Source organism: Nyctibius grandis, chromosome 5 (genome assembly GCF_013368605.1).
Source record: "Nyctibius grandis isolate bNycGra1 chromosome 5, bNycGra1.pri, whole genome shotgun sequence".
Classification (NCBI taxonomy): Eukaryota; Metazoa; Chordata; class Aves; order Nyctibiiformes; family Nyctibiidae; genus Nyctibius; species Nyctibius grandis.
This window is the reverse complement of record NC_090662.1, coordinates 32,235,510-32,257,373: the sequence shown is the minus strand read 5'-3', so window position 1 is coordinate 32,257,373 and position 21,864 is coordinate 32,235,510. Positions and strand designations below refer to the sequence as shown.

Sequence of the window (21,864 nt, the reverse complement as noted above, 5' to 3'; positions counted from 1 at the left end):
TGTTTACCTTTTCTGACTGTGCTCAATTATTTTATTCATTATGGAAAAAGATAACTAAAGTATGTGTGTTTTTTGATCTCTTTGATTTTCCCCAAGGGACTTTGCACCTCGTTCTCTGACAGTTCGATATGACACAGTATCATAAAAAAGTTCTGGAAAATCACAGAATGACAGAATCACAGAATCAACCAGGTTGGAAGAGACCTCAGGGATCATCGAGTCCAACCGTTGCCCTGACACCACCCTGTCAACTAGACCATGGAACTAAGTGCCATGTCCAGTCTTTTCTTAATATTCATGGCTGGAATGTTTTTGGGTTTTTTTGTCTTGGTATCAACCATGAGTTAGTGCTAACAGCTGCAACAATTCAAAGGGGCTGGAAACTGGTGCAGGTACTAAAGTAAATTATTCATTTCCTACCTCATAACTTCAGTTTAAACTTGATTTTCATTACCAGCTGGAAGTCTCCACTCAGAAAAATCTCAACAGTTTAATACAAGTTATTGTAATTGCTATTCTACCTTCAGAGCCCCAGCAATGGAGTGGAGGTAGAAGGGTGTTTGGGGAGTGTCTGTAGGGAAGAAGAGGCAGACCTCTTGCTTTTTGCTGCACTTGACTTTAACCAGTACTTTTAATTCCTCACCTGTACAAGTACCAGATTTGCTTGCTGGCTCAGAAAGTTGCCTCTAGCAGTGAATGATGCCAACATTTGATAAAAGGAGTGTCTACCGTGGAAAATACTTTTTAAACTCTGTTGAGTAAATTGATAAAGCAACGATGCTGGGTTAGGCGAAGCTTCCCAGCTGCCTGGAGGATACAGTACACTTCTCCTTCCCCCTCACGCATAACTGGGAGTACCAGCTCACCAGGGCTCCAATAAGCAATTCGTATGAGGTGGGAATCTGGAGTTAAACAGCCAAATATTGCAGAACATTTTTTTTCCCTCCTAGTAGAGTACAATTAGGAAGCTATGTTGGAGTAACGTTAATGGGAGAGTGGGGGTATTTAAACACTTGCTATCTTAATGTTTGAATTGTATGTGGTATCTTTTGATTTCATAGAATCATAGAATGGTTTGGGTTGGAAGGGACCTTAAAGATCATCTAGTTCCAACTCCCTTGCCACAGGCAGGGACACCTTTCCTCTAGACCAGGTTGCTCAAAGCCTCATCCAACCTGGCCTTAAACACTGCTGGGAGGGGGCAGCCACAACCTCTTTGGGCAACCTGTTCCAGTGTCTCACCACCCTCACAGTAAAGAATATCTTCCTTTTAGATTGTTTCTAGTGTGTTTTACAAAGTATATAAACTATGTGCAGACGCCTTCAAATTCAAGGTTAGCCAAACCGTGTCAGACGTGCTGCCGAGCGGAGAGAGGTGACAGCTACGAGTACAGAGGGAGCCCTGGTTCCTACTGACGTGCTGTGGGATGTTCACTGCCTCTGCGGAGCAGACAGATACCCTTACTTAATTGCGCCTCTGCTGAAGGGCTCTCACAAGATGTGTTATGCTCCGTTTATCTCTTTCAGGAGTCAGCCCTGAAAAACAGGAATTTATATTTCTGTTAGTTGACGTTTTGCATAACGCAGCAGGACGTGAGGGGATATGGCCTGAAATTTAAGTAAGCGCTGCTAAACATGACTCCAACATAAAATGTACACCTTGTAGTACAAAAAAACCCAAAAAAGCCCCAGGATCTGCATTTTCAGGGTAGCAGACTCTTAGCTGATGTGCAGCAGCTGCAGCTCCCAAATCATGTGGGTGAGTATGGGCCCTGGAACGGGCTGAGGCAGGGTGCACTCGTGCCCCACAGCAGCCGCCGGCCCTCGGCCAAAGGTAATGCAGGCGTGGCACGCTCGTGCACTCTCCGGCAGGCACCCTTGTCATCCCACTGCCCCTCGCTGGAGACAGCATGCTTGTCTTGCAGAAAAAAAACAGTAGCACATTTATTTGCCCAGTATCAGCCTCCTGACATCTCTCAGTGGGCAACGGGATGTGGTGCGGTCGGCCCGCACCAGCCCGTCCATGCTGCAGGACACATTTGGGCCTGTTATGACAATAACTCAAACCTTCCTCTTATTTCTTTTTGGGCTTTGGGGTTTTTTTTTTCCTTTCCTGTCTTTATTCTTTTTGGTTTTTTTTTTCCTTTCCTTTCTTTTCTTTTTCTTTCTTTTCTGCCTTCTATGGAGCTTATCCAACAGGCATAGCTGAGTGTGAATTTCAATGTAGACTATGGACAAATTTGGGCCTTAATCCACAGAAAAGAGGCACTAAAGAGGTAGGTGAGAAACACAAAGGTCCACTGTTGCAGGCTCTAAGGAGATAAAGAGATTGAGAAAATCCCCTAAGAAATTCAGTCAGGATCCAGAATGTCAGAAAGCAGACAGCAGCACCTCTGCATCGCACAGAAAATAAATCCTTTGCCAGTTATCAGTACTTAAAACACAAGTACGGGGTAGTGTACTGCCAGGTGGAAAATATGCTAAGTTTTAATCCAAACACCAATTCTCCCATGTCCCAGATGATTATGGCCTTTCCATATGAAGTGTGTAGTAACTCCACAGTATAACTACACTGCTGCTATTACAGCATCAGAGAAAATCGCCTGCTGCATGATTTTGTTGTTGTTAGGAAAATTGTGATCAAGTGTTGTAAAGTGTCTAGCCTAATCTGTTGCTCTAAATTAAACAGGACCAGTCGTAAAGGCAATCAGCTTCTCCTTTTCCATGAGTTTCTTATGTGCCATAGCTCCTTGCAGAAACTGTCAGGGCTCTTGTCATCAGTCCCGTATTATGAAAAAATCTTCTAGATTGCTTGTAATTAGACATGTAAAATTGAGTTTATCATTCCACTGGGCGTTATGTGATTACCCATAAACTTGCTCACTGATACCAGAGGTAAATCTGAACCCAAGTAGAAACAATAAACTGATGTGTTACATACAGAATTATTTAAATAGCTGCATAAAATCTCACTGTGGATTGTATTTCTTTCCATGCACCTTGTATAATACTAGGAGAATTTTAATGGAACTTGACTGGAGCACATACTGCCTTTGAAAAAACTTGTTATTTTTGTGAGAACCCACCCTCAAAAAATACTAACTTCTGTTTTGTGTCAGCAGCATATTTTAATTTTGTATGTTGATTGTTACCAGTAAGGATAAAGAGGTATAATAAGCTTCTGTGATGTAATCTTTGTTATTTTTTATCTGAATAACTGTATCTATTTCTTTTCATAGAGAGAAATTCTAGAACAGCAACAGCGAGAGAGATACGACACAAGTTTTCATAGTATGTGTATGTTCTGTGATCAAGAATTCACAGGAAATAGGTTTGTTTATTGACTTGTTTGCTTTAGGTTTATTGTTTCATATCTGCTCAGCGTATTTGTTTATTGTTTTAATGTCATTGAACCAGTTAGTGACCAATAGTAGGACTCGGAAGATAGAATTCATTTTAAGGTATAGTTTAAGTATTTGTTTCAGCTGCAGTGCCATTTTAAATAGACCCCCTCCCACTTCTCAATCCTTTATTTATTTCAGTACAACTTTTTATACTGCACAGTAACCTGGAGTTGGGAGCTGAACCATTTTAAAGAGAGACAGTTTTGCGGCCATTGTTTTAGTGGCAAGGAGAGCTGTTTAAGCCAGTATGGCTGTTAAAAAGTTATTTCCATCCAGTTACATATTTTCCTGTTTAAACCTCACCAAACTAGTGTCAGTTTGAAGATTGAATGAGAAAGAGGGGAGGAAAATTAGAGTGAGAATGGAGTGCTTTGCAGCATCAGTCAAGTGTGAGCAGGAGGGGCATTCAAATGCTTGCTCCATTGAAAATTACACAGTATATCCATTTCAGCTGGAGAGACTGAGTCTTATCACTGAGTGTCTGTTTGTATGGGTAGTTCTGCTGCTCTGGAAAGGTAGAAGAACCTGGGGTCATGTCCCTGCAGGTCATCCCAATGTTGAGTGAGTGTCCTATTCTCTTCACTGCCTGGTGTAATGAAGTTCACATCATTCAGCCCCCAAGAACTTCATCCCCTGATTATTCTTGGGTCTCACAGAACGTGTGATTTGAAAATCGTGCCTGGACTATGGTAAAAGCAAGGCTCAGTAGTGTTAACACTTGAATGTTTCTTTATTCCCCAAATGCAGAAGTTGAGGTATATAGAGATGTTAGGCACCTAAGGAATTAACCAGCATACCTCTATTATAAAAATAACTTACTTAAACATCCATTAGGTTTGTTCATGCGTGTTTTTGAGTGCTGTTTGTGTTGCTAATGCTGTGTGAAGCAATATTGATAAAAGCATATCACACCCAAGAATTTCTGCTTTGTTAACCAGCATAGAGAAGACTGGCAAATGGCTTTTTAGAATGTTTCTCAAGACGGTTGTTTGAAACATGTGATTAGCTTATGTAAATTAATAAATGAGCCTTGCTAACAGTGAGGGTCAAAATAAACTATATTGTAATTTTCATTTAAAGGATTGTATTTCATGCATGTGGATTAAGCAGTTGAAGTGTTACGGAATGTTCAGCAGAGCTGAAATTGAAAACTTCCTATTTCAATAAAGTTGCATTCTTTTTTTCTAGCAGTGGCAGCAACACTATTGTTTATTTAGTGCTGGCTTTTATGCATTTTTAGAGCAATTGGTGTATTTTGAGTCACTAATTGAATAATTCTCATATGTACTCAAAAATATGTAACGTTCTTTTTGAATGTCTTTTGTAGATCTGTCCTTCTCAATCATATGGCAAGAGAGCATGCTTTTAACATTGGGCTGCCAGATAACATTGTGAATTGCTATGAGTTTTTGGCTGTATTACAGGAGAAGCTTGACAAGTGAGTAGTTTTTTGTTTGCTTTTTTTTTTTAATGGACTTAGGCCATATTTCTTTTAACCTTGGAAATAAGTTGGGTTAAAATTAATTCAACATTCATGGTTAGTTAAGAAGAAACAAAGAGAGAATGTAAGTTTATTATGAGTGCTCTTAAAAGGCTTTTTGTTGACTTACTGAAAGCTAATTCGTAACAATTTGTAGTATGTGTTTGCTGGAAAAATTGAGTCAAATGCAGTGCTTCAGTTGTTATGCATTGCACAGTTTCAACTGACATCAGTAGTAGCACATCCCTTTTTCTCGTAAGTTTTAGAGTTATTGTTCTTCTTTTTCATCGTAACAATCTTTTTGCTAAACATCTCTTTAATCACTGAATACAGAGTTCTTATGCCAATCTTCAGTTGCCTCTCTATGTATTGATAACGTGGGATGTTTGGTCTCTCCCTTCTCTATGGCTTACAAGAGTACATCCCAGAGCAGAAGGGGAAAGCCAACGTATATGCTGCCTTAGAAACATGTAAACCTGAGATGGCTGAAGAAGTTAAAAGGGGAATTTTAGATGGAGGCTTCTCAAAGCCAGTCCTCTCTGTAGTTAATACACATGCTGAAATTGCTTCCAAAGTAGTGAAAGGCCATTCCTCCTACTGCTGAGAATAGACTTAATAGCTATGCTAGCAGAATAGTACCTGAAAATATTATTAAGTGGAGAAAACTCTTGTTTCAGGCAAATAGCATGACTACCTTGTATATGCTGAGCAAAAGCATTGCATACTCTTCCTGGGAATGCCTTTCACAAGTAGACCAAACACTTTGCTGTTAGCAGGTGGAGCAAAGCAGATACTAAAATCCATAGACGTATTCTGCTTTCGGACCTATGATTCACCAACAAGGCAATATTTAGATTTTGAGGCTGCAAGCACAAGGAGAACTCAGAACTTCTTTAACAGTAAGCCTAAATGTTACAACAGTTCTTGGGATACAAAAAGATACTGAGAATCCTGAATTGCTGCTCCACACACTAGAGCTGAGGGGAATCTGGATGCACCTTTGCTGAAGGAGTATGAGGGTTTTCAGGGTGTAGGTATAGACCTTCTAGGCACAATATTAATGGCTTTTGTGGGAGCAAATGCTTGAGTAAGAAAATAATTTTCTTCGTCAACATCTATATCTTAAACCCTGGGGAAATCACAGAAAGGCCTGACCTAGACCCTGTTAAAATTCCTTCTGACTGTACAATCAAGCATCCTTTCATCTGTGAGTAAAGGAAAAAAAAAAAAGGTGATCATTTTAATTCAAAGCCACCGCATTTTTTTAATATCAGTGGGGTTTGTGTCTTAAAGTGCTTTTGTTTTTCCCTGCTAGCCAGCATCTCCAATACAAAGACATAATACCACAGTTACAAAGTTTTTATTTCATGAGAAATTATTTTCTAGGGGTTTTCCCCATCTCCCTGCAGAGATAATTTTTCAAACAGCCCAAGAAACTGTCTCCATCTTGCTAGGATATGTAAGCCATCACTTATAAGAAAAATGTTTTAGCACCTTGGCTAACTAGAGGCTCAAGACCTGCATCCATTAAACAAGGATGTTCCTGTAAGCTCAGGGTTCTGCTACATCTCTGCCAGAAAAAAATGATGATCATCTGTTTCAGGGAGAATCACCCATTGAGGCTGAAATGCAGATTACTGTCCTCATAGTCCACTGTCTGAGTCAAGAGACTTGACTTAGTGCTTTATAGGCTCCAACTTTCAGATGTCAGTTGATACTACAGGGGAGAGAACAATTATTTTATAGTGCTTGTAATAGAGAATTTAAGACAGCGAGTATACTTCTGTTTTGTTTGAATTGCTCTGGAAGACATACTGTGGTAAAATTCTCATTTGTTAATGAATGTTTTCACCTTCTCAAGTAATGTGTCTGTATATAATAATTCATGCCTATATATGTGTATATATGCATGTCCATATATGTATGTACATATATGTATATATATACGTATACATTAATTATTATATATATACGTGTGTGTATGTGTATTAATTTACTTACTAAATTTGATATCTCAGGATTTCAAAACCCATTGATTACTCTGTCAAACTTTCATTTAACCTCCCTGTTGAGCTAGAAGTATAAAACTTTCTGTTTACTTAACTTAAATTGTCTTTAAAGACATGTAGCACATTCAGAGTTTGGTTTTTTTCACTCTAAATTACAAAGAAATAGTTACTGCTGGATGGGATGCCAGTATAAGTGCATGGTAAGTTAAGAGTTCACATATTGACCAATCAGTGGCCCTCCCATGCCCTTGGTAGGACAATTTTGGGTAATCAGACTTTTCTCCCACTTTGCATGTGGGGCAAACAGTAAACTTTTTTGTTATCTATATTTTCATTTTATGTCATTTTTGTCATCTCTGTGTTTGACTCTACTGTGATCTAAGATTATCTTGTACTTTTTTTTTCATATTAACTTTCTTTTTTTTTTCATTTAGCTTGCTCTCACATGTTTAGGATTAATCTTACTGTATATATCTCCAGCTAATTTAAGGATATTATCTTGTAATATTTTTGTTTTAACATGTTGACCTATTTACCATTTTATCTTAGTTTGCAGTGTTTATACTGTGAAAAAGTCTTCAGAGACAAAAACACACTTAAAGATCACATGAGAAAGAAGCAGCATCGCAGAATCAATGCCAAAAACAAAGAATATGACAAATTTTATATCATTAATTACTTGGTAAGTGGTTCCATGAATAATTAGTAAATTGACTAAAGAGATACAGACAATATCTTGTTAAAAGTGAGTAATTCCAAACCAGCAATTAGTATGAAGGTCAAAAATCAAGTGAAGGACTCTTAAGAAATATGCTCATTTATGGTTTGATATTCTGGATAATTGTTAAACTAAGGAATAGTAAACATTTGTTGTTGAGAATTGATTTTGAGAGATGCAAGAATGCAGCTTGAAGAGATGCGAATTATCATGTCATTAGTGCTCAGTCTCTGCTTTAATAACCAGAAGGGAAAATGAGATAGAGTAATGAAGTAAATGGAGGTCTAACTTGAATGCTATTGGCTTTGAGCTTGTTTTCCACAAACCTTAAGCTGGAAGTGCTCTTAGAGTGTAAGTTAAATGCAAAGAGGAGGAAAATGAAAGATACATAGATGAAACAAAAAGTAAGTGTTCATTTTTAGCCTCCAGGTAGGTCTATGTTGCTAGGTATTAGTATTTTTTATCTCAGACCTTTGAGAGTGTGTATGCATGTGTATGTAACAGATTTTCACTTGCTGTCTTCAGCTCATGAATATAGGAGCTGCTTCAAAAGCTCCTACATTCTGTGCCAGGAATAACTATATTTCACCTGAACTAGTCTTTGTGCCTTCTACATGTGTTAATATCCAGGTTAGAAATACGCATCCTTGACTGTTTTACCTACTCTTTCCCTTTAATTTCTCTCCCCAGGTTTTACTCTAGTACTAAGAACAAAAAAGTTGTATGTTTAATGCTCTGCCAAGTCCCTTCTGCCCAAGATGGATTGAATTTCTTCTGTGATCTTGTATACTTTCCTCCCAAAGATCAATGATCTGAGGCCTGTATTTTCTTTTCTAGATATTCAAATACCACTGCTTTAAAAACTGACCTATACTTGCTGTACAGTGAGGAAAAAGTTGTGAAGTTCTGCTGGGTACACGTTCTCAGCTTCTCAACAGAACTGAGCATTCACTCCTTCCTTGCAAGTTAACAGACTTGAATTTAATATTGTAATTGTTTTAAGTCATTTTAATAGTCCCATTCTTCTGTGGTAGTCCTGCAGGTAACCTTATGTTTTCAGAACTTGGCATCCTCTTTAAATTACCGTCTGTCTCTAATTTGCATTCATTGTTCAGATTTGAATCTGTCCCAGCTTTGACCAGGAAATTGAGCTAGGTGACTGCCCAGAAGCACAGAGAACCATGTGATACTCCTTCAGAAATTTGAGAGACGTGCAGGAGGTTGTAACATCAGTGCAGACACAGTGGCAGTGTCATGTTAATAACCAGAATATGCCAAAGTAAATATAACAGCAAGACTAATATTCGTATATCTAACCTCTTTTCCCACTCTCTCCAGTTGCTCTAAAACCGGTGGCCTTGTCCATGCTGTCTCCTGAGAATGATCTGTACGCTTCCTGAACAGTGTCCAAGCATTGTCTGGTTAGTGCTGCTGGCATGGCCACGGAGCATGCAAACTATTAAACAGTATGGGCAATCACAGGACAGTGCTCAAGTCACAGCCTTGGTCCTCTTAATTATTGCAGGTATTCTGGGCAGGACTTTGCAGAGTAACTTCTTATGCCAGCCTGAACCAATTCAGTTATTGATCACTTAGCAGCTTCACTTAGAGATGTATTTTTCAGGTCCTTGCTATTAGAGACAGAGGATGGTAAATATAATTGAAATAAGATATGTCAAACCACCAAAATGTTTAAAATTGGGCAGAGGGGCCTGCATGTGCAAGGTTTGTACTAGTGTGCTGCCAGTGCTTCTTCTGGGGCATACTTCAAATGATCACAATTCTTCATCTGGCTCTATATGCTCTGCTACAGCCATGTTTTCTTTCCACACATTTTCAGTTGTCTTTCACTATGTTCTACCCAGTGGACTGTTTCTGCTCAGTCTTTCTGATCCTTCAAACTGTAGCCATATCAAAACTTCTGACATTTCTTCTTTTGAAGAAAGGTTTTTTTTGGAAGAAAGGATTAAAATCAGACTAAAAACTCTGTCTTAAACACTTACAAAATAGTTCGCTATAAAACATGTGTTTGCACACTAATGTTGCATGAGATCAAATTTTTCATTAACGTGAAACTTTTAGGATAGTTCCTACGTGGTAGAAGGTGTTTGCTTTCAAAATAGCCTTTGGTAAACCCTTTATCTTTGCACAAAGGAGAAGAAGATTAAAGAGAGGAACTTTAATTTGTTTACTGGAGGTTCAGTAGATTGGCCTCTACATGTAAGGAGAAATAACATTATTCTCTCCTGCACATATGTAGTCTACAGTAGATTATATTAATGTGATAGGATTTTTTTTTCGAGCTGAATCTATATTTAGTGAATGCTAAATGTTATGCAAGGTCTGCTTTCTGTAATGACTTGATGTAGTGATTTTGCTTCCCCTCCCCCAGCACTTCACAGTTTACTAGAGGATTTTTTTTTAATGTGTACTATCAAGCTTTACTGACTTCTCAGTGAGTCTTGAAAGATACGTGCTTCGCATTGCTCTAAATGTCCAGGGGAATTGCACAATTTCACAGACACAGACATGGATTAGATATCTTATCTGAAATTACAGATGTACTGTTTCAAAATTTACTAGTGAATTCATCTTGACCTAAAGATGTAGGCGTACAATTTAGGTATTTTTTGTATGTTTTCACAGAAAAGTTCGAATTTTGAGAATGTAACAAAGATCATTATATATGCCAGTTTGATCAAGTTTGTTTTAATCATGAAGACACTATAAGACTGAGTAGATCTCTAATGATAAACATCAATATTATCACAGTCCTATCCACTTTACTTTTAGGATGTGCACCATAAAGCTTTTCTATCAGCAACTAGATCTTAAGCTTTTAAATGGATAGTTCTTTAGTACAACCGTCTTACAGACATTATTGTCCTCTTTTAAATAATTTTCCATTACATATTATCTTCACTAAGCACTGCATAAAATAGTCTTATTAAGCTGGAACTGGCAATTTCCTTTATTTTGTGACTTTTGTATTGAGGGGTTTTAAGGTTTTTTTGTTCAGATATCCTCATAATGGCTTCATGATCTTCTGGCCAGTTCTTACTTGTATTTTTAAGCTGATGATAGAGCTCCCATTGATTTCATTTAGAGCAGTAGGATTGCCTGCCTTCTTCCTTTCCCTCCATTGGCTTCACTTGTGTTTTTAGTGTAGTTGTGAGGATCTATTTTCATAACAGAAGTTTTGTTTTATGTCTATCTGTTGGTAATTCCCTCCCATAAATTTCCAGTTTGGCATAGCAATGAGTAATATAAGTGCAAATTCCTTTGTAAATATTTTGGTATTCTGAGACTTTATGATTTCTGTCCTGACCTACAAGCTGCTTTGATTTGCCTACCCCCATATTATTAACATGTTCTGTTGCTCACAGGTTAGTGTTAAGGTAAGAGTATTACACATAATCTTTAGTAGGAGTCGAAGCTTTTTTTATCATGTGCACGTATAACAGATTTCTTTCATAATCAAGTATCAAAAGTTTATTATTAGATAGTTACATTAAATTAGAGTGGGAGTTTTGCAATTATGCAAATGACTTGAAAGACAGTGGGGTCACTTCCCCAGTGGATTTGGAGGTCTTTTGTGTCAGTATTGCATAAGTATGGAAGATGATACCAATCCTATTTGGAAAGGCTTGAAGTATAAATGGAAAAAGACCGACTGATAGTAGAGGGTGAAGAACTAAGCAACAATGCATCCAAGATACATAGATATGTTACCTTATTTTTCTTTTCTCCAAAAACTTCCAACCTAATTTTCTTGTTTCTGTGCCTGTGCTACCCTGTGACCCCATGACTCACCTTGCACAGAGTCAAGTAAAAATAGGGAGGGGATAACTTTTTAGCCTGTGGTGCCTGCTGGAGGCCATAAAAGGGCAGAAGACAGTATTAAAACTCTCTTATTCCCAGCCCAGGGAACAGAGGCAGGTCCAGACTCACAGGGCCTTTCTGTGTTCACTTGATCGTTACCAGCAGCACTTTCAGTATAAGCTTTGTAGTAAGCACAGATGTTTATTTTCAAATTGACTAATGGCACGTATCTGCAATGTAACATTACTATAATGAATGCACTTAAGACTAAGCTAAACAGCTGAAAATGGTACCTGTTGCTTACTAGAAAACTTGTTGCATAAACAAGTTCATAAAGCCTTTACCTTTCCTCAAAGAAAAAGATGTTTTCTCCTTATTGCCAAGTCCCAAATCATCATTATTATCTGTTGGGGGCTGGGGGATTGTTTTGTTATGGGGGTTACTATTTATATTTAGCCTGTTTTGATTTAAGCAGGGTATATTTTGTAAGATAGGAAAGGAAAACCCTCATCAGTTGGTGATAGTTCAAGACTTAATAAAACCCCCAAGTAGGGGAACACCACATTAAAATTCATCCAATGTCTATTAACTAATATTGGGGTAAGACCATCTCTTCTATGTGACAAAGCATCTCTAAGTTCTGCAGCAATATAAAACAATGCAGATAATTGCAGTAAGGCAGATGAGAAGAAGGGTGAGAGGAAATTTGCAGAAGAAAGCAGCATCTGTTTGGAGTTTCTAAGCTCCACAGGCCTGGAACTCCATTTGCATGTGGTTCAGTAACTGCTCTTTTGGGAAAACTGCTTGAGATACCAGCTGCTGTTTCTAGTTTCTCCCATCTCAGCACTTCTTCTCAAGGTGGGGTATGTTGCCTCAGTGAAGCACGCAGACCTTGTCCCTGTAAGAACCCTTAAAACTGTGCTCAAGTTAAGAAGATAAATTGTGAGTCAATTAATCTCTGCGCATTTAGACTTCATTTTGGAAGAGGAAATCAAACCACACACATTTGCATGCTCTTCTCACTTTCTATAGGATCCTCCTCTCTGTGAGGTACACCAAAAGTATTTTTTTTAAAAAGTTGGTTTTCCTTGGATATATAGCAAGGCCTGCAGGTTTTTTAATTATGCAGTTTCTACGGTTTGAACTATTAGTTATGTCAAGTCTAGTTTTTCCTCTGGTTTTGTTAAGAATTTCTTGGGAGTCTCTAGAGATGATTGCTGGGAGCTCTTGCATCTTGGATGAAAGAGCAAGGGAAGTTGAATACTTAACAAAGGCACTCTTGGTCCCAGATGCCCATCAAGCTGTAGAATTGAAAAAGTGTTTTTTAAAAAAGAAAAATTTAAAAAACTGAAAGAGCTTAAAAATTGTTTTGAAGAACTCTTTCCCACCCAATTGCTCAGCTTCAGTCTCTCAGCACTTTCATCACAGTGTCCCTAGTTATCCACTCACTGTGCAGTTTCCCAGCGATACAAGACACGATTAGCTTTTTCCTTTTTCCTTTTTTTTTTCTCCTATGAATATAAATAGATGAGGGAAACAGAGACCTCTTACAAGATCCTTCTCTGCCTCCTTCACAGAAACACCATAAAGAAACAGCAACAATAACAAAGCTTGTGCATGGTTTTCCTCTTTTACCTTTAATTAAAAGGTGAAGCTTAATATTGGCTGCTGTTTTGAACATACTCTTTTGTGCACATATACTTCAAGATGGTAAGGGGAAAAACTGTGAGCATTCGTCTTCATTTTGCAGTGGTTGTGAGCCGCTATCCTCTCATTAAGGGGTTAACGTTAGCAGCCATAGGAAACTGGTGTGCAGCTGGGAGAACATGTGGTGAGAGGTGTTAATGGCTTCATGTTATCTCATAGTTGTGGTGACATTAATGAGTCTCCCCTGTAACTCAGAGAGTTTATCCACTACTGTGTAGCATCACTGAATTAATTACTGAATTTTCATTCTGTGATATATGATGACATTGTGTTTAGAGCTGTCTGGAGACATTTGTTTATCATTTACCTGATAGACACTAACAGCTTTGAAAATTCTCATTAAATTGTTAAATGATGGATATCTTTTCCTTCTTTTTCCAAACAACCATAAAGGCAATAATAACACTTGTAACTAAGGATGTTATTAAATATATTTATCAGAAGGAATATTTGAATGAAATAAATGAAAGAACGATCTTTTTATTAGCTGCCTTTTTTTAATGGAGACAAGATCATCAACTATCATCTCTGTGAATCCTTCCCAGCTGTCAAAAGTATGAGTTCAAAAATACTATTTTGATTACTGGTTAGTTTGCTCTGGTTTATTTTTGAAGGCAGGAAGAATCAGAAGAACGAAAACCACTAGCTAAAGATCACTGCTGGTATTTCAGTAGAGCAGCTTTTTATTGCCTGTTATTTATATCACAGTCATGCTGAGAGTGCTTGCCATTGTGCTGAATGCTGCACAAATGTATTGTGATATACTTTGTGCTGAAGGTCTTTAAGCTATAAATAAACAACACAAAAAGTAAAAGGAAGAACAGAACACCATGAGTAGATGTGCTTACGTTCATGCCTGAGAAAAGAATGGAAGAGAAACTGGAGTCTAGCTCAGAGATCTATGCCCTGGCTCATAGTGCCTTTCTCAAACACTCTCTAGACAGATTTACACCATGTGTTTTTACTGACATAACATTGTACAAGGTACGAGCGCTGACTGGTGTAAATAGGCCAACCAAAGTCTCAGGTGTGATAGCTGTATTGTTTAAGCAGCATATGTTGCATGAAGAGCAAGGTAGGCAGATTAGACTGAGCAAGTGTGATGGCAAATTCGAGACAGTGATAACATACCCATCTGGGGAACATCTTGGTAGTGTTGCATCACTCTAGTTTTACACAGAGCTTGGATGCTCTTCTTGAGAACTCTGTGCCAAGTCATCTTCTTCCCAGATGTAGGGTGGGGAATGCCCCATTAAAAGACAAAAGAATTCTTATTTTAAAAAAATATTACTGAAGCAGTATGTATGACTACCTTTAACTCACCGAAATACCAAAGTGATCCAAAATAAGATATTGATTGTGACTTCCCAGATGTTCATTCAATTGATATATAAAATGTGGTGTGAATCAGGAAATGTGTTTTCTTTTCTTTTTTCTCCCTAGGAATTTGGAAAGTCCTGGGAGGAAGTGCAGTCAGAGGACGACAGAGAATTACTAGATAACCTAGAAGAGTAAGAGTTACTTATGTGCCCATTATAAAGACTTGCAAGACAATTATTGTTGAAAGTAGTTAAGGGCTACTAATACTATGCATAGTTAGTACACAGTTAAAATTCATTTAAGCCAGTCAAATCAACTCCAAATTGTTCTCATCAAAGACACTTCTCTACAACAAGGGCTGTCAATGTCATATTTCAACCACAAGCCTGTTTTTCATTTGCATATAGCTCAAACAAGAGCCTTTTGGGTTTGTAATGATACATAGGCAAAACATTTTTTACTTTTGTACTAAAAAACGGTTGAATGGTTTTGTTCAAATTTAAAAATCAAGAGTAAGCATCAAAAATGTCAGCATGAGAAAAAAATTGTATGAAGAAGTCTGATAAAAAGGTAACAACTAGAGATTAAAGCAGGATGTTGAAGGAAACTTCTCAGTGGTGCTGACTGAGGGTGACATCTGCCTCTCCTCTGTGGTCATCTGTGGTCCAGGCCCTCAGATCACTGCAGAGGTGGCTTCCTTGGCTGTAGAGAACTGAATAAGCAGGAAGTCATTTGTGGGAATCAGGGCCTCTGGCCTTCCTGTTTCTGCCTGTGACCTAAGCTTAATTTTATGTGGTTGTACCTGGTTGCAATAATACTTAGATCTCTCAGCAGTGTTGTGGATCTAAATGGATGTGTCGGTAAAGTATTTATTCTCTGTGTGCATGTATAAACGTAGCTTGAGTGTCTATTTCAGGAATAGTAATATTTGGTAAGTAAATAACACTTAGAGTGAACTCTGCCTGATGATTATGTCTTTGGCTGGTGTATTGAAAGATTAGAAAGGCATAAAAGAATTTTAAAAGACCTTATAAAAATAAACACTGAACGCAATATTTGATGACTTGCCAAACTGGATAGAAACTGAAGTTAAGATCCTGTTTGTTAGTGCTGGCAAATTCAAGTAGGACTTACTGCCTGTCTGCACAGGAATTACCCAACAGAAACTGCTCAGTTATTCTTGAATTTGTAAATTTTTTTGACTGTAAACCAGATTCTAATGATATATCCAGCTATAAATTCACACTGTCTTTTCCACCCCTTTAAAGTATTCTGTTTCTCTGGATTTATTTCTGGTGCTGTGAGCGCAGAATCTGAAGTGCCCTTTCACAAAATGCCTCCCTTCTTTTCTACAATTAAATGAATTTTTTTGACTCTTAATCATAAGAGACTGGTCTGGCTGGGAAGAGCATCCTGTGTGCGCAGTTTGCCTGTTCTGTGAACAACAAGCGGACACCACAGAAAAACTGTATCTCCACATGCAGGTAAGACTGGTTTTAAATATCGGTTCTTTGGAATTAAAAAGTAGAATTGTAGCATCTTTGTTAAGATCAAATCAGCTGCTGCATTAGAATGCCCTCTTTAGCACAGAACTAAAGTACTGCATGCATCTCCAGCATCTGTTCTATAAAATATGCAGTAGAGTCAAGTTTTACATTGAGAGTATGACTAGCTATTACTTGTGAGTGTACAGACTGGTACAGACAATAAAGAGGTAGCATCTTTACTATGATAATGACTTGATGATTTAAGACATTTGATGTTTAGCGTCTATGTTTCAGTTGTAATAAACTATTTAACAGGAGCATTGCAGTTTAACAGAATACGAAAGTTTCTGATGAAACAAAACTTTTGGGGGGTTGTTTCATGTATTAGTGTTTGCATTTCTATTTGTATATGTCTGTGTCAGTCTATGAAAAGCTGAGCAGTTTTTAACTTGGAATAGTAGAAGCAGTGGAAATAAAATATTTTGTTCTTTTTTTCCCTCTTCCAGAAATCACATGGATTTGACTTTCCTAAAATAAAGTCAGAGCATGGTGAGTAAGAGATGCTGTAATTGTCAGCATTTGCCACTAGTGTGGAGAAAACCACATCATAAGAATGCTGGAAAACAACCATATCAGTTTGATTTTTGTTCAGACATTTAACTTTTCCATTATGGAAACTGTTTCTGCCAGCTTACAAAAAACACCAAGAACACTTTATTTTTCTGGAACTGTTGTTAGTGCCAAAGATGTGTGCTATTTTCTTTAAAACCATTGGATTCTTTTGCAGAGTAGCTTCTACAGATACCCATTCTATGAGTCCCAGGTCTGGCTGCCGGAGCCCTGGAGGAATAATTAGTATTATTACTGTTGTTGTTGTTATGCCTGTTAAGACTTGCTTGCAACTTAGACGGCTGTGCTCTAAGCTGTGTTTGGCCAACGTTTGCTTTCTGCTGCAGACTGAGAGGAAGCAAGGTGTTTGCAATTTTTACATTAAAAGAGGGGCTAGTTCCCCTGCAGCTGGGAAAAAGCATTTGTTCAGTTAATTTGCTAAGTTACAGCATTCAGGCAGTGCTGGTCTTCAGTAAACCCTTACCAATCTTTATGCTTAATCCAAGAAAGCATTTGTAAATTAAGTCTAATGTTCCTCAAGTGCTTGTTCGCTACCATCTCTCCCAGGTCTGAACTTTTATCAGCAAGTAAAGCTAGTGAACTTCATCAGAAGAGAAATCCATCATTGTCGTTGTTACAACTGCCAGGAGAAATTTCAGTCTAAAGGAGGACTGATAAGTCATATGGAAGAGACCAAACACGTTACATTCCTTCCAGCCAGGTCTACATGGGATCAACCACAGTAAGGGCACACATGTTTCATCCATCATTTGTGCTGTTACTTGATAATGTCTGTAAAATAGTAAGTTGAAACTTCTGTTTTTTGCCAGTGCAACAGTGCCCTGATCTTCCCAGCTCTACTGGCCCAGATAAAATAATAAGTGGTCTCAAAACTATTCAGAATTATAAATCCCTGTACTGTCTGAAGCTAAAATGAACATGTGATACTGCTCTTCGAGTTGCATCCAGGATGTACTATCCCCATAAATTGTGTCTGCACTGTCCTGTTAGTATGCTAGAGAAGTTTGTTGCAAAATTGCCTTTTGCCTGTATTTGCAGTTTGCAGTGAATGGTGAAAGGCATACGTGGTGCACTCAGAGCACTTTCCCTCCTGGTGGAGTCAACGTTGAATCTGTGCACCCGAGTGACATCTCGAATGCCCCACTTGTAGGCACGAGATTTTTCCAGCTGTTAGCTCTCTACACAGATGCAGATCATGCCTGGGATGGGTATCTGGCACATATTTCATTGCTAGTAAAGATACGCTCTGGGCATATGGATCTAGAACCAAACTAAACCACTTCTTTTGCATGTCTAATGAGATACACGCATAATGTCTACCTACCTTTGTGCATCAAAACAAGTTGGTTGTTTACCCTTAGTTTTCTCCACAGCAAATAGAGAGAGTGTAACATAACACTGATTCAGATTGTAAGTAGGCTGAATGGGCCTGGGGGATGATGCCATAGGCGGTAAAGCACGAGGAGTGTTTTAACTCAACCATCTCAGTTCAGCAGTTCTTGTGAGACAAACCTGGATCTGTGGCCTCAGTTGTGACAACACACAGGTGAAGAAATAGGGGGAAGGACTTGTCCGTTGCCAGCTCTTCTGTGTGACTCTTCTAAGATGTACATGCCAGTTGATTTTTTGGGTGTGCTGTTTACTATCATTCCAGACAACCAGACAGTCTCATTTTTCCTTTTTTAAAATCTAATCTCATAAAATATGCTCAACCTCTTTCAAACACAATATGTGACTAGCTAGTAATTACGCCTTGTTGCTTTCAGGTATTATTTTCCTACCTATGAAAATGATACGCTCCTGTGTACGCTGTCAGACAGTGAAGATCTGATAACTGGGGATCAAAGTGAAGATATCCCTGTTGTAAGTGAAGATATATCCAGTCTAAAAGCTCTCAAACAGAGCAGTGTTTTAAACCAGCTCCTTTATGAAGAGAACAAGAGTTGGAAGAAATTTTGACCTTGAATTATAGTTGCTGACCTTTAAGTGTTTCTTCTGAAAGACAAAAAAAAATACATTCTTTCACTAATATTGGAATACAGTTTAACTCATAAATGTTATCACTGGGCAAATATTGCATGAATGGGAATACTAAATAAAATTTAAGTGTAAACTTTTTTGTTTATCTTCCTTTAAGTTCTAGCTTTATTTTAAAATTAAATGCTGGATTTTCCGCTTGGCTGTCCGAATACTTTTAGTGTTATTTACAAATAGGATTTTTCATCTTTTTTTTTTCTTTTTTCTGAATACATCAGAATTGGAGTTCTATTTTAAGGCCTTCTTGTGAAAGGGACGAATAATTGAGACAATGTGTCTTGATATATGAGCCAATGAGTGAATCTTCTGTGTGTTATTGCTCTTAGCATACGGAAGAGAGCCTGAATTTAATTCTTTGTCTGTTGCGTAAAGCAAATTTTGCTATTTTTAACCTTAGACCTTCTTCAAAGTGAAAACAGATCTGTATATCTCTATTATTCATCATCAATATATAAGATATTTGGTGCCTGTTCTGAAAACTGGCTCAGAAACACCAGTAAAGCCCATGGATATCTGACTGCATGGAAAGCTGACAATCCAAAGCCTAAAAAAACATAGGAACAATTGCAATCTTGGTTGCATCAAAGATCCAAAGAAGTTAAAGTAGACTTCTTGTGTGGTCATGAACTGAGATACAAAAGAAATGACGTAGGGGATGGCAGAAACATAAATCCAAATTAAATCCTCAAAATCTCAACTCAACTTGTCCATTAAAGTTGCCATATTTCCTTTAATATTAAACTTTAAAGTTCCCAAAGTAACAGAAGGTCTTCAGCATGTCCAGAAAGCATCTCAGTCTTGATAGGGCAAAGCAGCTCAGAGCATAGGTCACAGAATCACAGAATTAACCAGGTTGGAAGAGACCTCAGGGATCATCGAGTCCAACCATTGCCCTGACACCACCATGTCAACTAGACCATGGCACTAAGTGCCATGTCCAGTCTTTTCTTAAACACATCCAGAGATGGTGACCCCACCACCTCCCTGGGCAGCCCATTCCAATGTCTAATAACCCTTTCTGTAAAGAAATTCTTCCTAATGTCCAACCTGAACCTCCCCTGGCGAAGCTTGAGGCTATGTCCTCTTGTCCTATTGCTAGTTGCCCAGGAGAAGAGGCCGACTCCCACTTCACTACAACCTCCCTTCAGGTAGTTGTAGACTGCAATAAGGTCACCTCGGAGCCTCCTCTTCTCCAGGCTAAACAACCCCAGCTCCCTCAGCCGTTCCTCGTAGGTCAGACCCTCCAGACCCTTCAGCATCTTGGTCGCCCTCCTCTGGACTCGCTCCAACACCTCAACATCTTTCTTGAAGTGCGGGGCCCAGAACTGGACACAGTACTCAAGGTGCGGCCTCACCAGTGCCGACTAGAGAGGGACGATCACTTCCCTAGACCAGCTGGCTACACTATTCCTAATAGAGGCCAGGCTGCCATTGGCCTTCTTGGCCACCTGGGCACACTGCTGGCTCATGTTTAGCCGGCTGTCAATCAGCACCCCCAGGTCTCTTTCCGCCGGGCTGCTTTCTAACCACTCTTCCCCCAGCCTGTAGCGCTGCATGGGGTTGTTAGGTCCTGCTAGGATGATCCAAACTAGGTATTCCTGCCTTTCTTTCTCCTCTCAAATCTTAAGTAGTTCCAGAGTTCAGGTTTGGCTTTCCGTAATACGTATAACTGCTTTCAGAACTGGCAGCCCATTCTCTTTTCTTCTTTAGGTCAGTGTTAGAGCACTTGTTCAAAGTATGGGAGTCTCGGCTCAGTGCCCTTCCCTGCCTGGGAAGATTGAAAGCGATAGCTTTGCCTTTGCACAGCCCTCTTTACCTGAAATAGATTGCTGTCAATAAGAGTTGTTGTTTGTCATTATACAGTGATTGAGAATTATACAGCAGTCCATGGGAACAGAGGCTAAAGCTCAAAACTTTACCTGTGTTCTGCTAAGCTTCCATATCCAGCCTAATTCACCCTGCAATATATTTGCATCAGTTTCTTTTAATTTGCATTGAACTTCCTTTCTCCTGGCATTACCCATCAGCCACTAGCACCTCTCTTTGCTTCCCCTTTCTTATTTTCTCTCGGGCCGAGGTGCTCTGGAGATAAGTTAGAAAAACAGGATGCTGAAAAGGTACTGAGGAAGACAGATCAGCCACTTAACTGCACCATGAAACAGAGACAGAAGCAATATCTGACTCTGTCAAGAGGAAAGGGGATAGAAGTGGTTCAGCGGGTGCTGAGGCTACAGACAAAAGAAGGGGACAGGTGTAGTCATATGTCTGCATTGGCTTTGATTAAACTGGTACAAAAATTTAGGAGGAACAACCCCAATATTTTTGAACTAGAACATCTGACCATCTTAAATAAGCTATAGTCTGTACTACTTGCACTTGTAGATTTCTTAATTTCATGCAATAATTGCAATGGCTGTTGCTGTTGATTATTTTTTTTCCGTCTTAAGTAATTTTCTTCCCAAGCAGTTATTTTCTTCCTAAATTCGAAATTGATTCCAGTCTTTGCTTTTCAGTCAGATTCTTATCTGAGGTGGGAGTAAGAGTTGATGGGGTTTTCATTAATGATAAGTGTCTTGAGCAATGGAAAAAAATCAGCAAGAGAACTGTGGCTAAATCAGCAGCACACGAGTGTGTTTTATGGCAAGCTCATCTCAGGAGAGCACGTTAAGGGAAAGATAAAATTTTATTGATATAAAGTGAAATTGCAAAACATTTCCTAATAATGAGGAATGTGATGCTGAGTCACTCGAATCCCTACAAAATGAAATCAAGAATGTTAATATCAGCAGTATGGAATGACTGCTGTTCCTGGTTCTAACAGAAATTTGAAATAGCAATTTATCAGTGTAGAATTAAGATCATATCTTGAGAGAAATTGTATAAATAACATGGATTGGTTGTCTTTTTTGAGTAAAGAGGAAAAGATACTTAGGAAAAATTTACCAGCAAAGTTTATTAACTGTTCACTGAAAATACAAGGAACATGAGGAGTCAGATTAATGTTGACCTTGTTGCTTCAAATATGAACAGAGTTGGGTACAGTTTCTAGAGTAAAAATTTATCATCTTGATTTAGCACAATGATGCTTCTAATTGACATTTTGCTGGAACATACTGTATTTGTCTGTATAATGGCCATAATTTTCCCAAGGCATTCTTGTCCTCTGTCTAAAGCAAAGCCAACATCAGCGTCTGTTTTAAAACTGAAGTTATCTTTTTGTCACAAGTAGGGGACACAGTTATGGCTGTAT

The 21,864-nt window shown here is 38.5% G+C and overlaps 1 protein-coding gene across 2 annotated transcripts in view; it reads left to right on the top strand.

Moving 5' to 3' along the window:
- The window catches only part of ZNF277 (zinc finger protein 277), a 59,888-nt gene that overhangs the window by 37,259 nt on the left and 765 nt on the right, over positions 1–21,864 (top strand). Inside the window, exons 5-12 of one of the 2 annotated variants that reach the window (XM_068401923.1) lie at positions 3,240–3,331; positions 4,732–4,842; positions 7,443–7,575; positions 14,584–14,651; positions 15,848–15,944; positions 16,454–16,496; positions 17,124–17,298; positions 18,344–18,440. In XM_068401923.1, coding sequence (XP_068258024.1) covers positions 3,240–3,331; positions 4,732–4,842; positions 7,443–7,575; positions 14,584–14,651; positions 15,848–15,944; positions 16,454–16,496; positions 17,124–17,298; positions 18,344–18,440 — 816 coding nt within the window. Of the gene's footprint in view, positions 1–3,239; positions 3,332–4,731; positions 4,843–7,442; positions 7,576–14,583; positions 14,652–15,847; positions 15,945–16,453; positions 16,497–17,123; positions 17,299–18,343; positions 18,641–21,864 lie in introns of those variants that run through there. The other variant, XM_068401922.1, reaches the window with a different exon arrangement.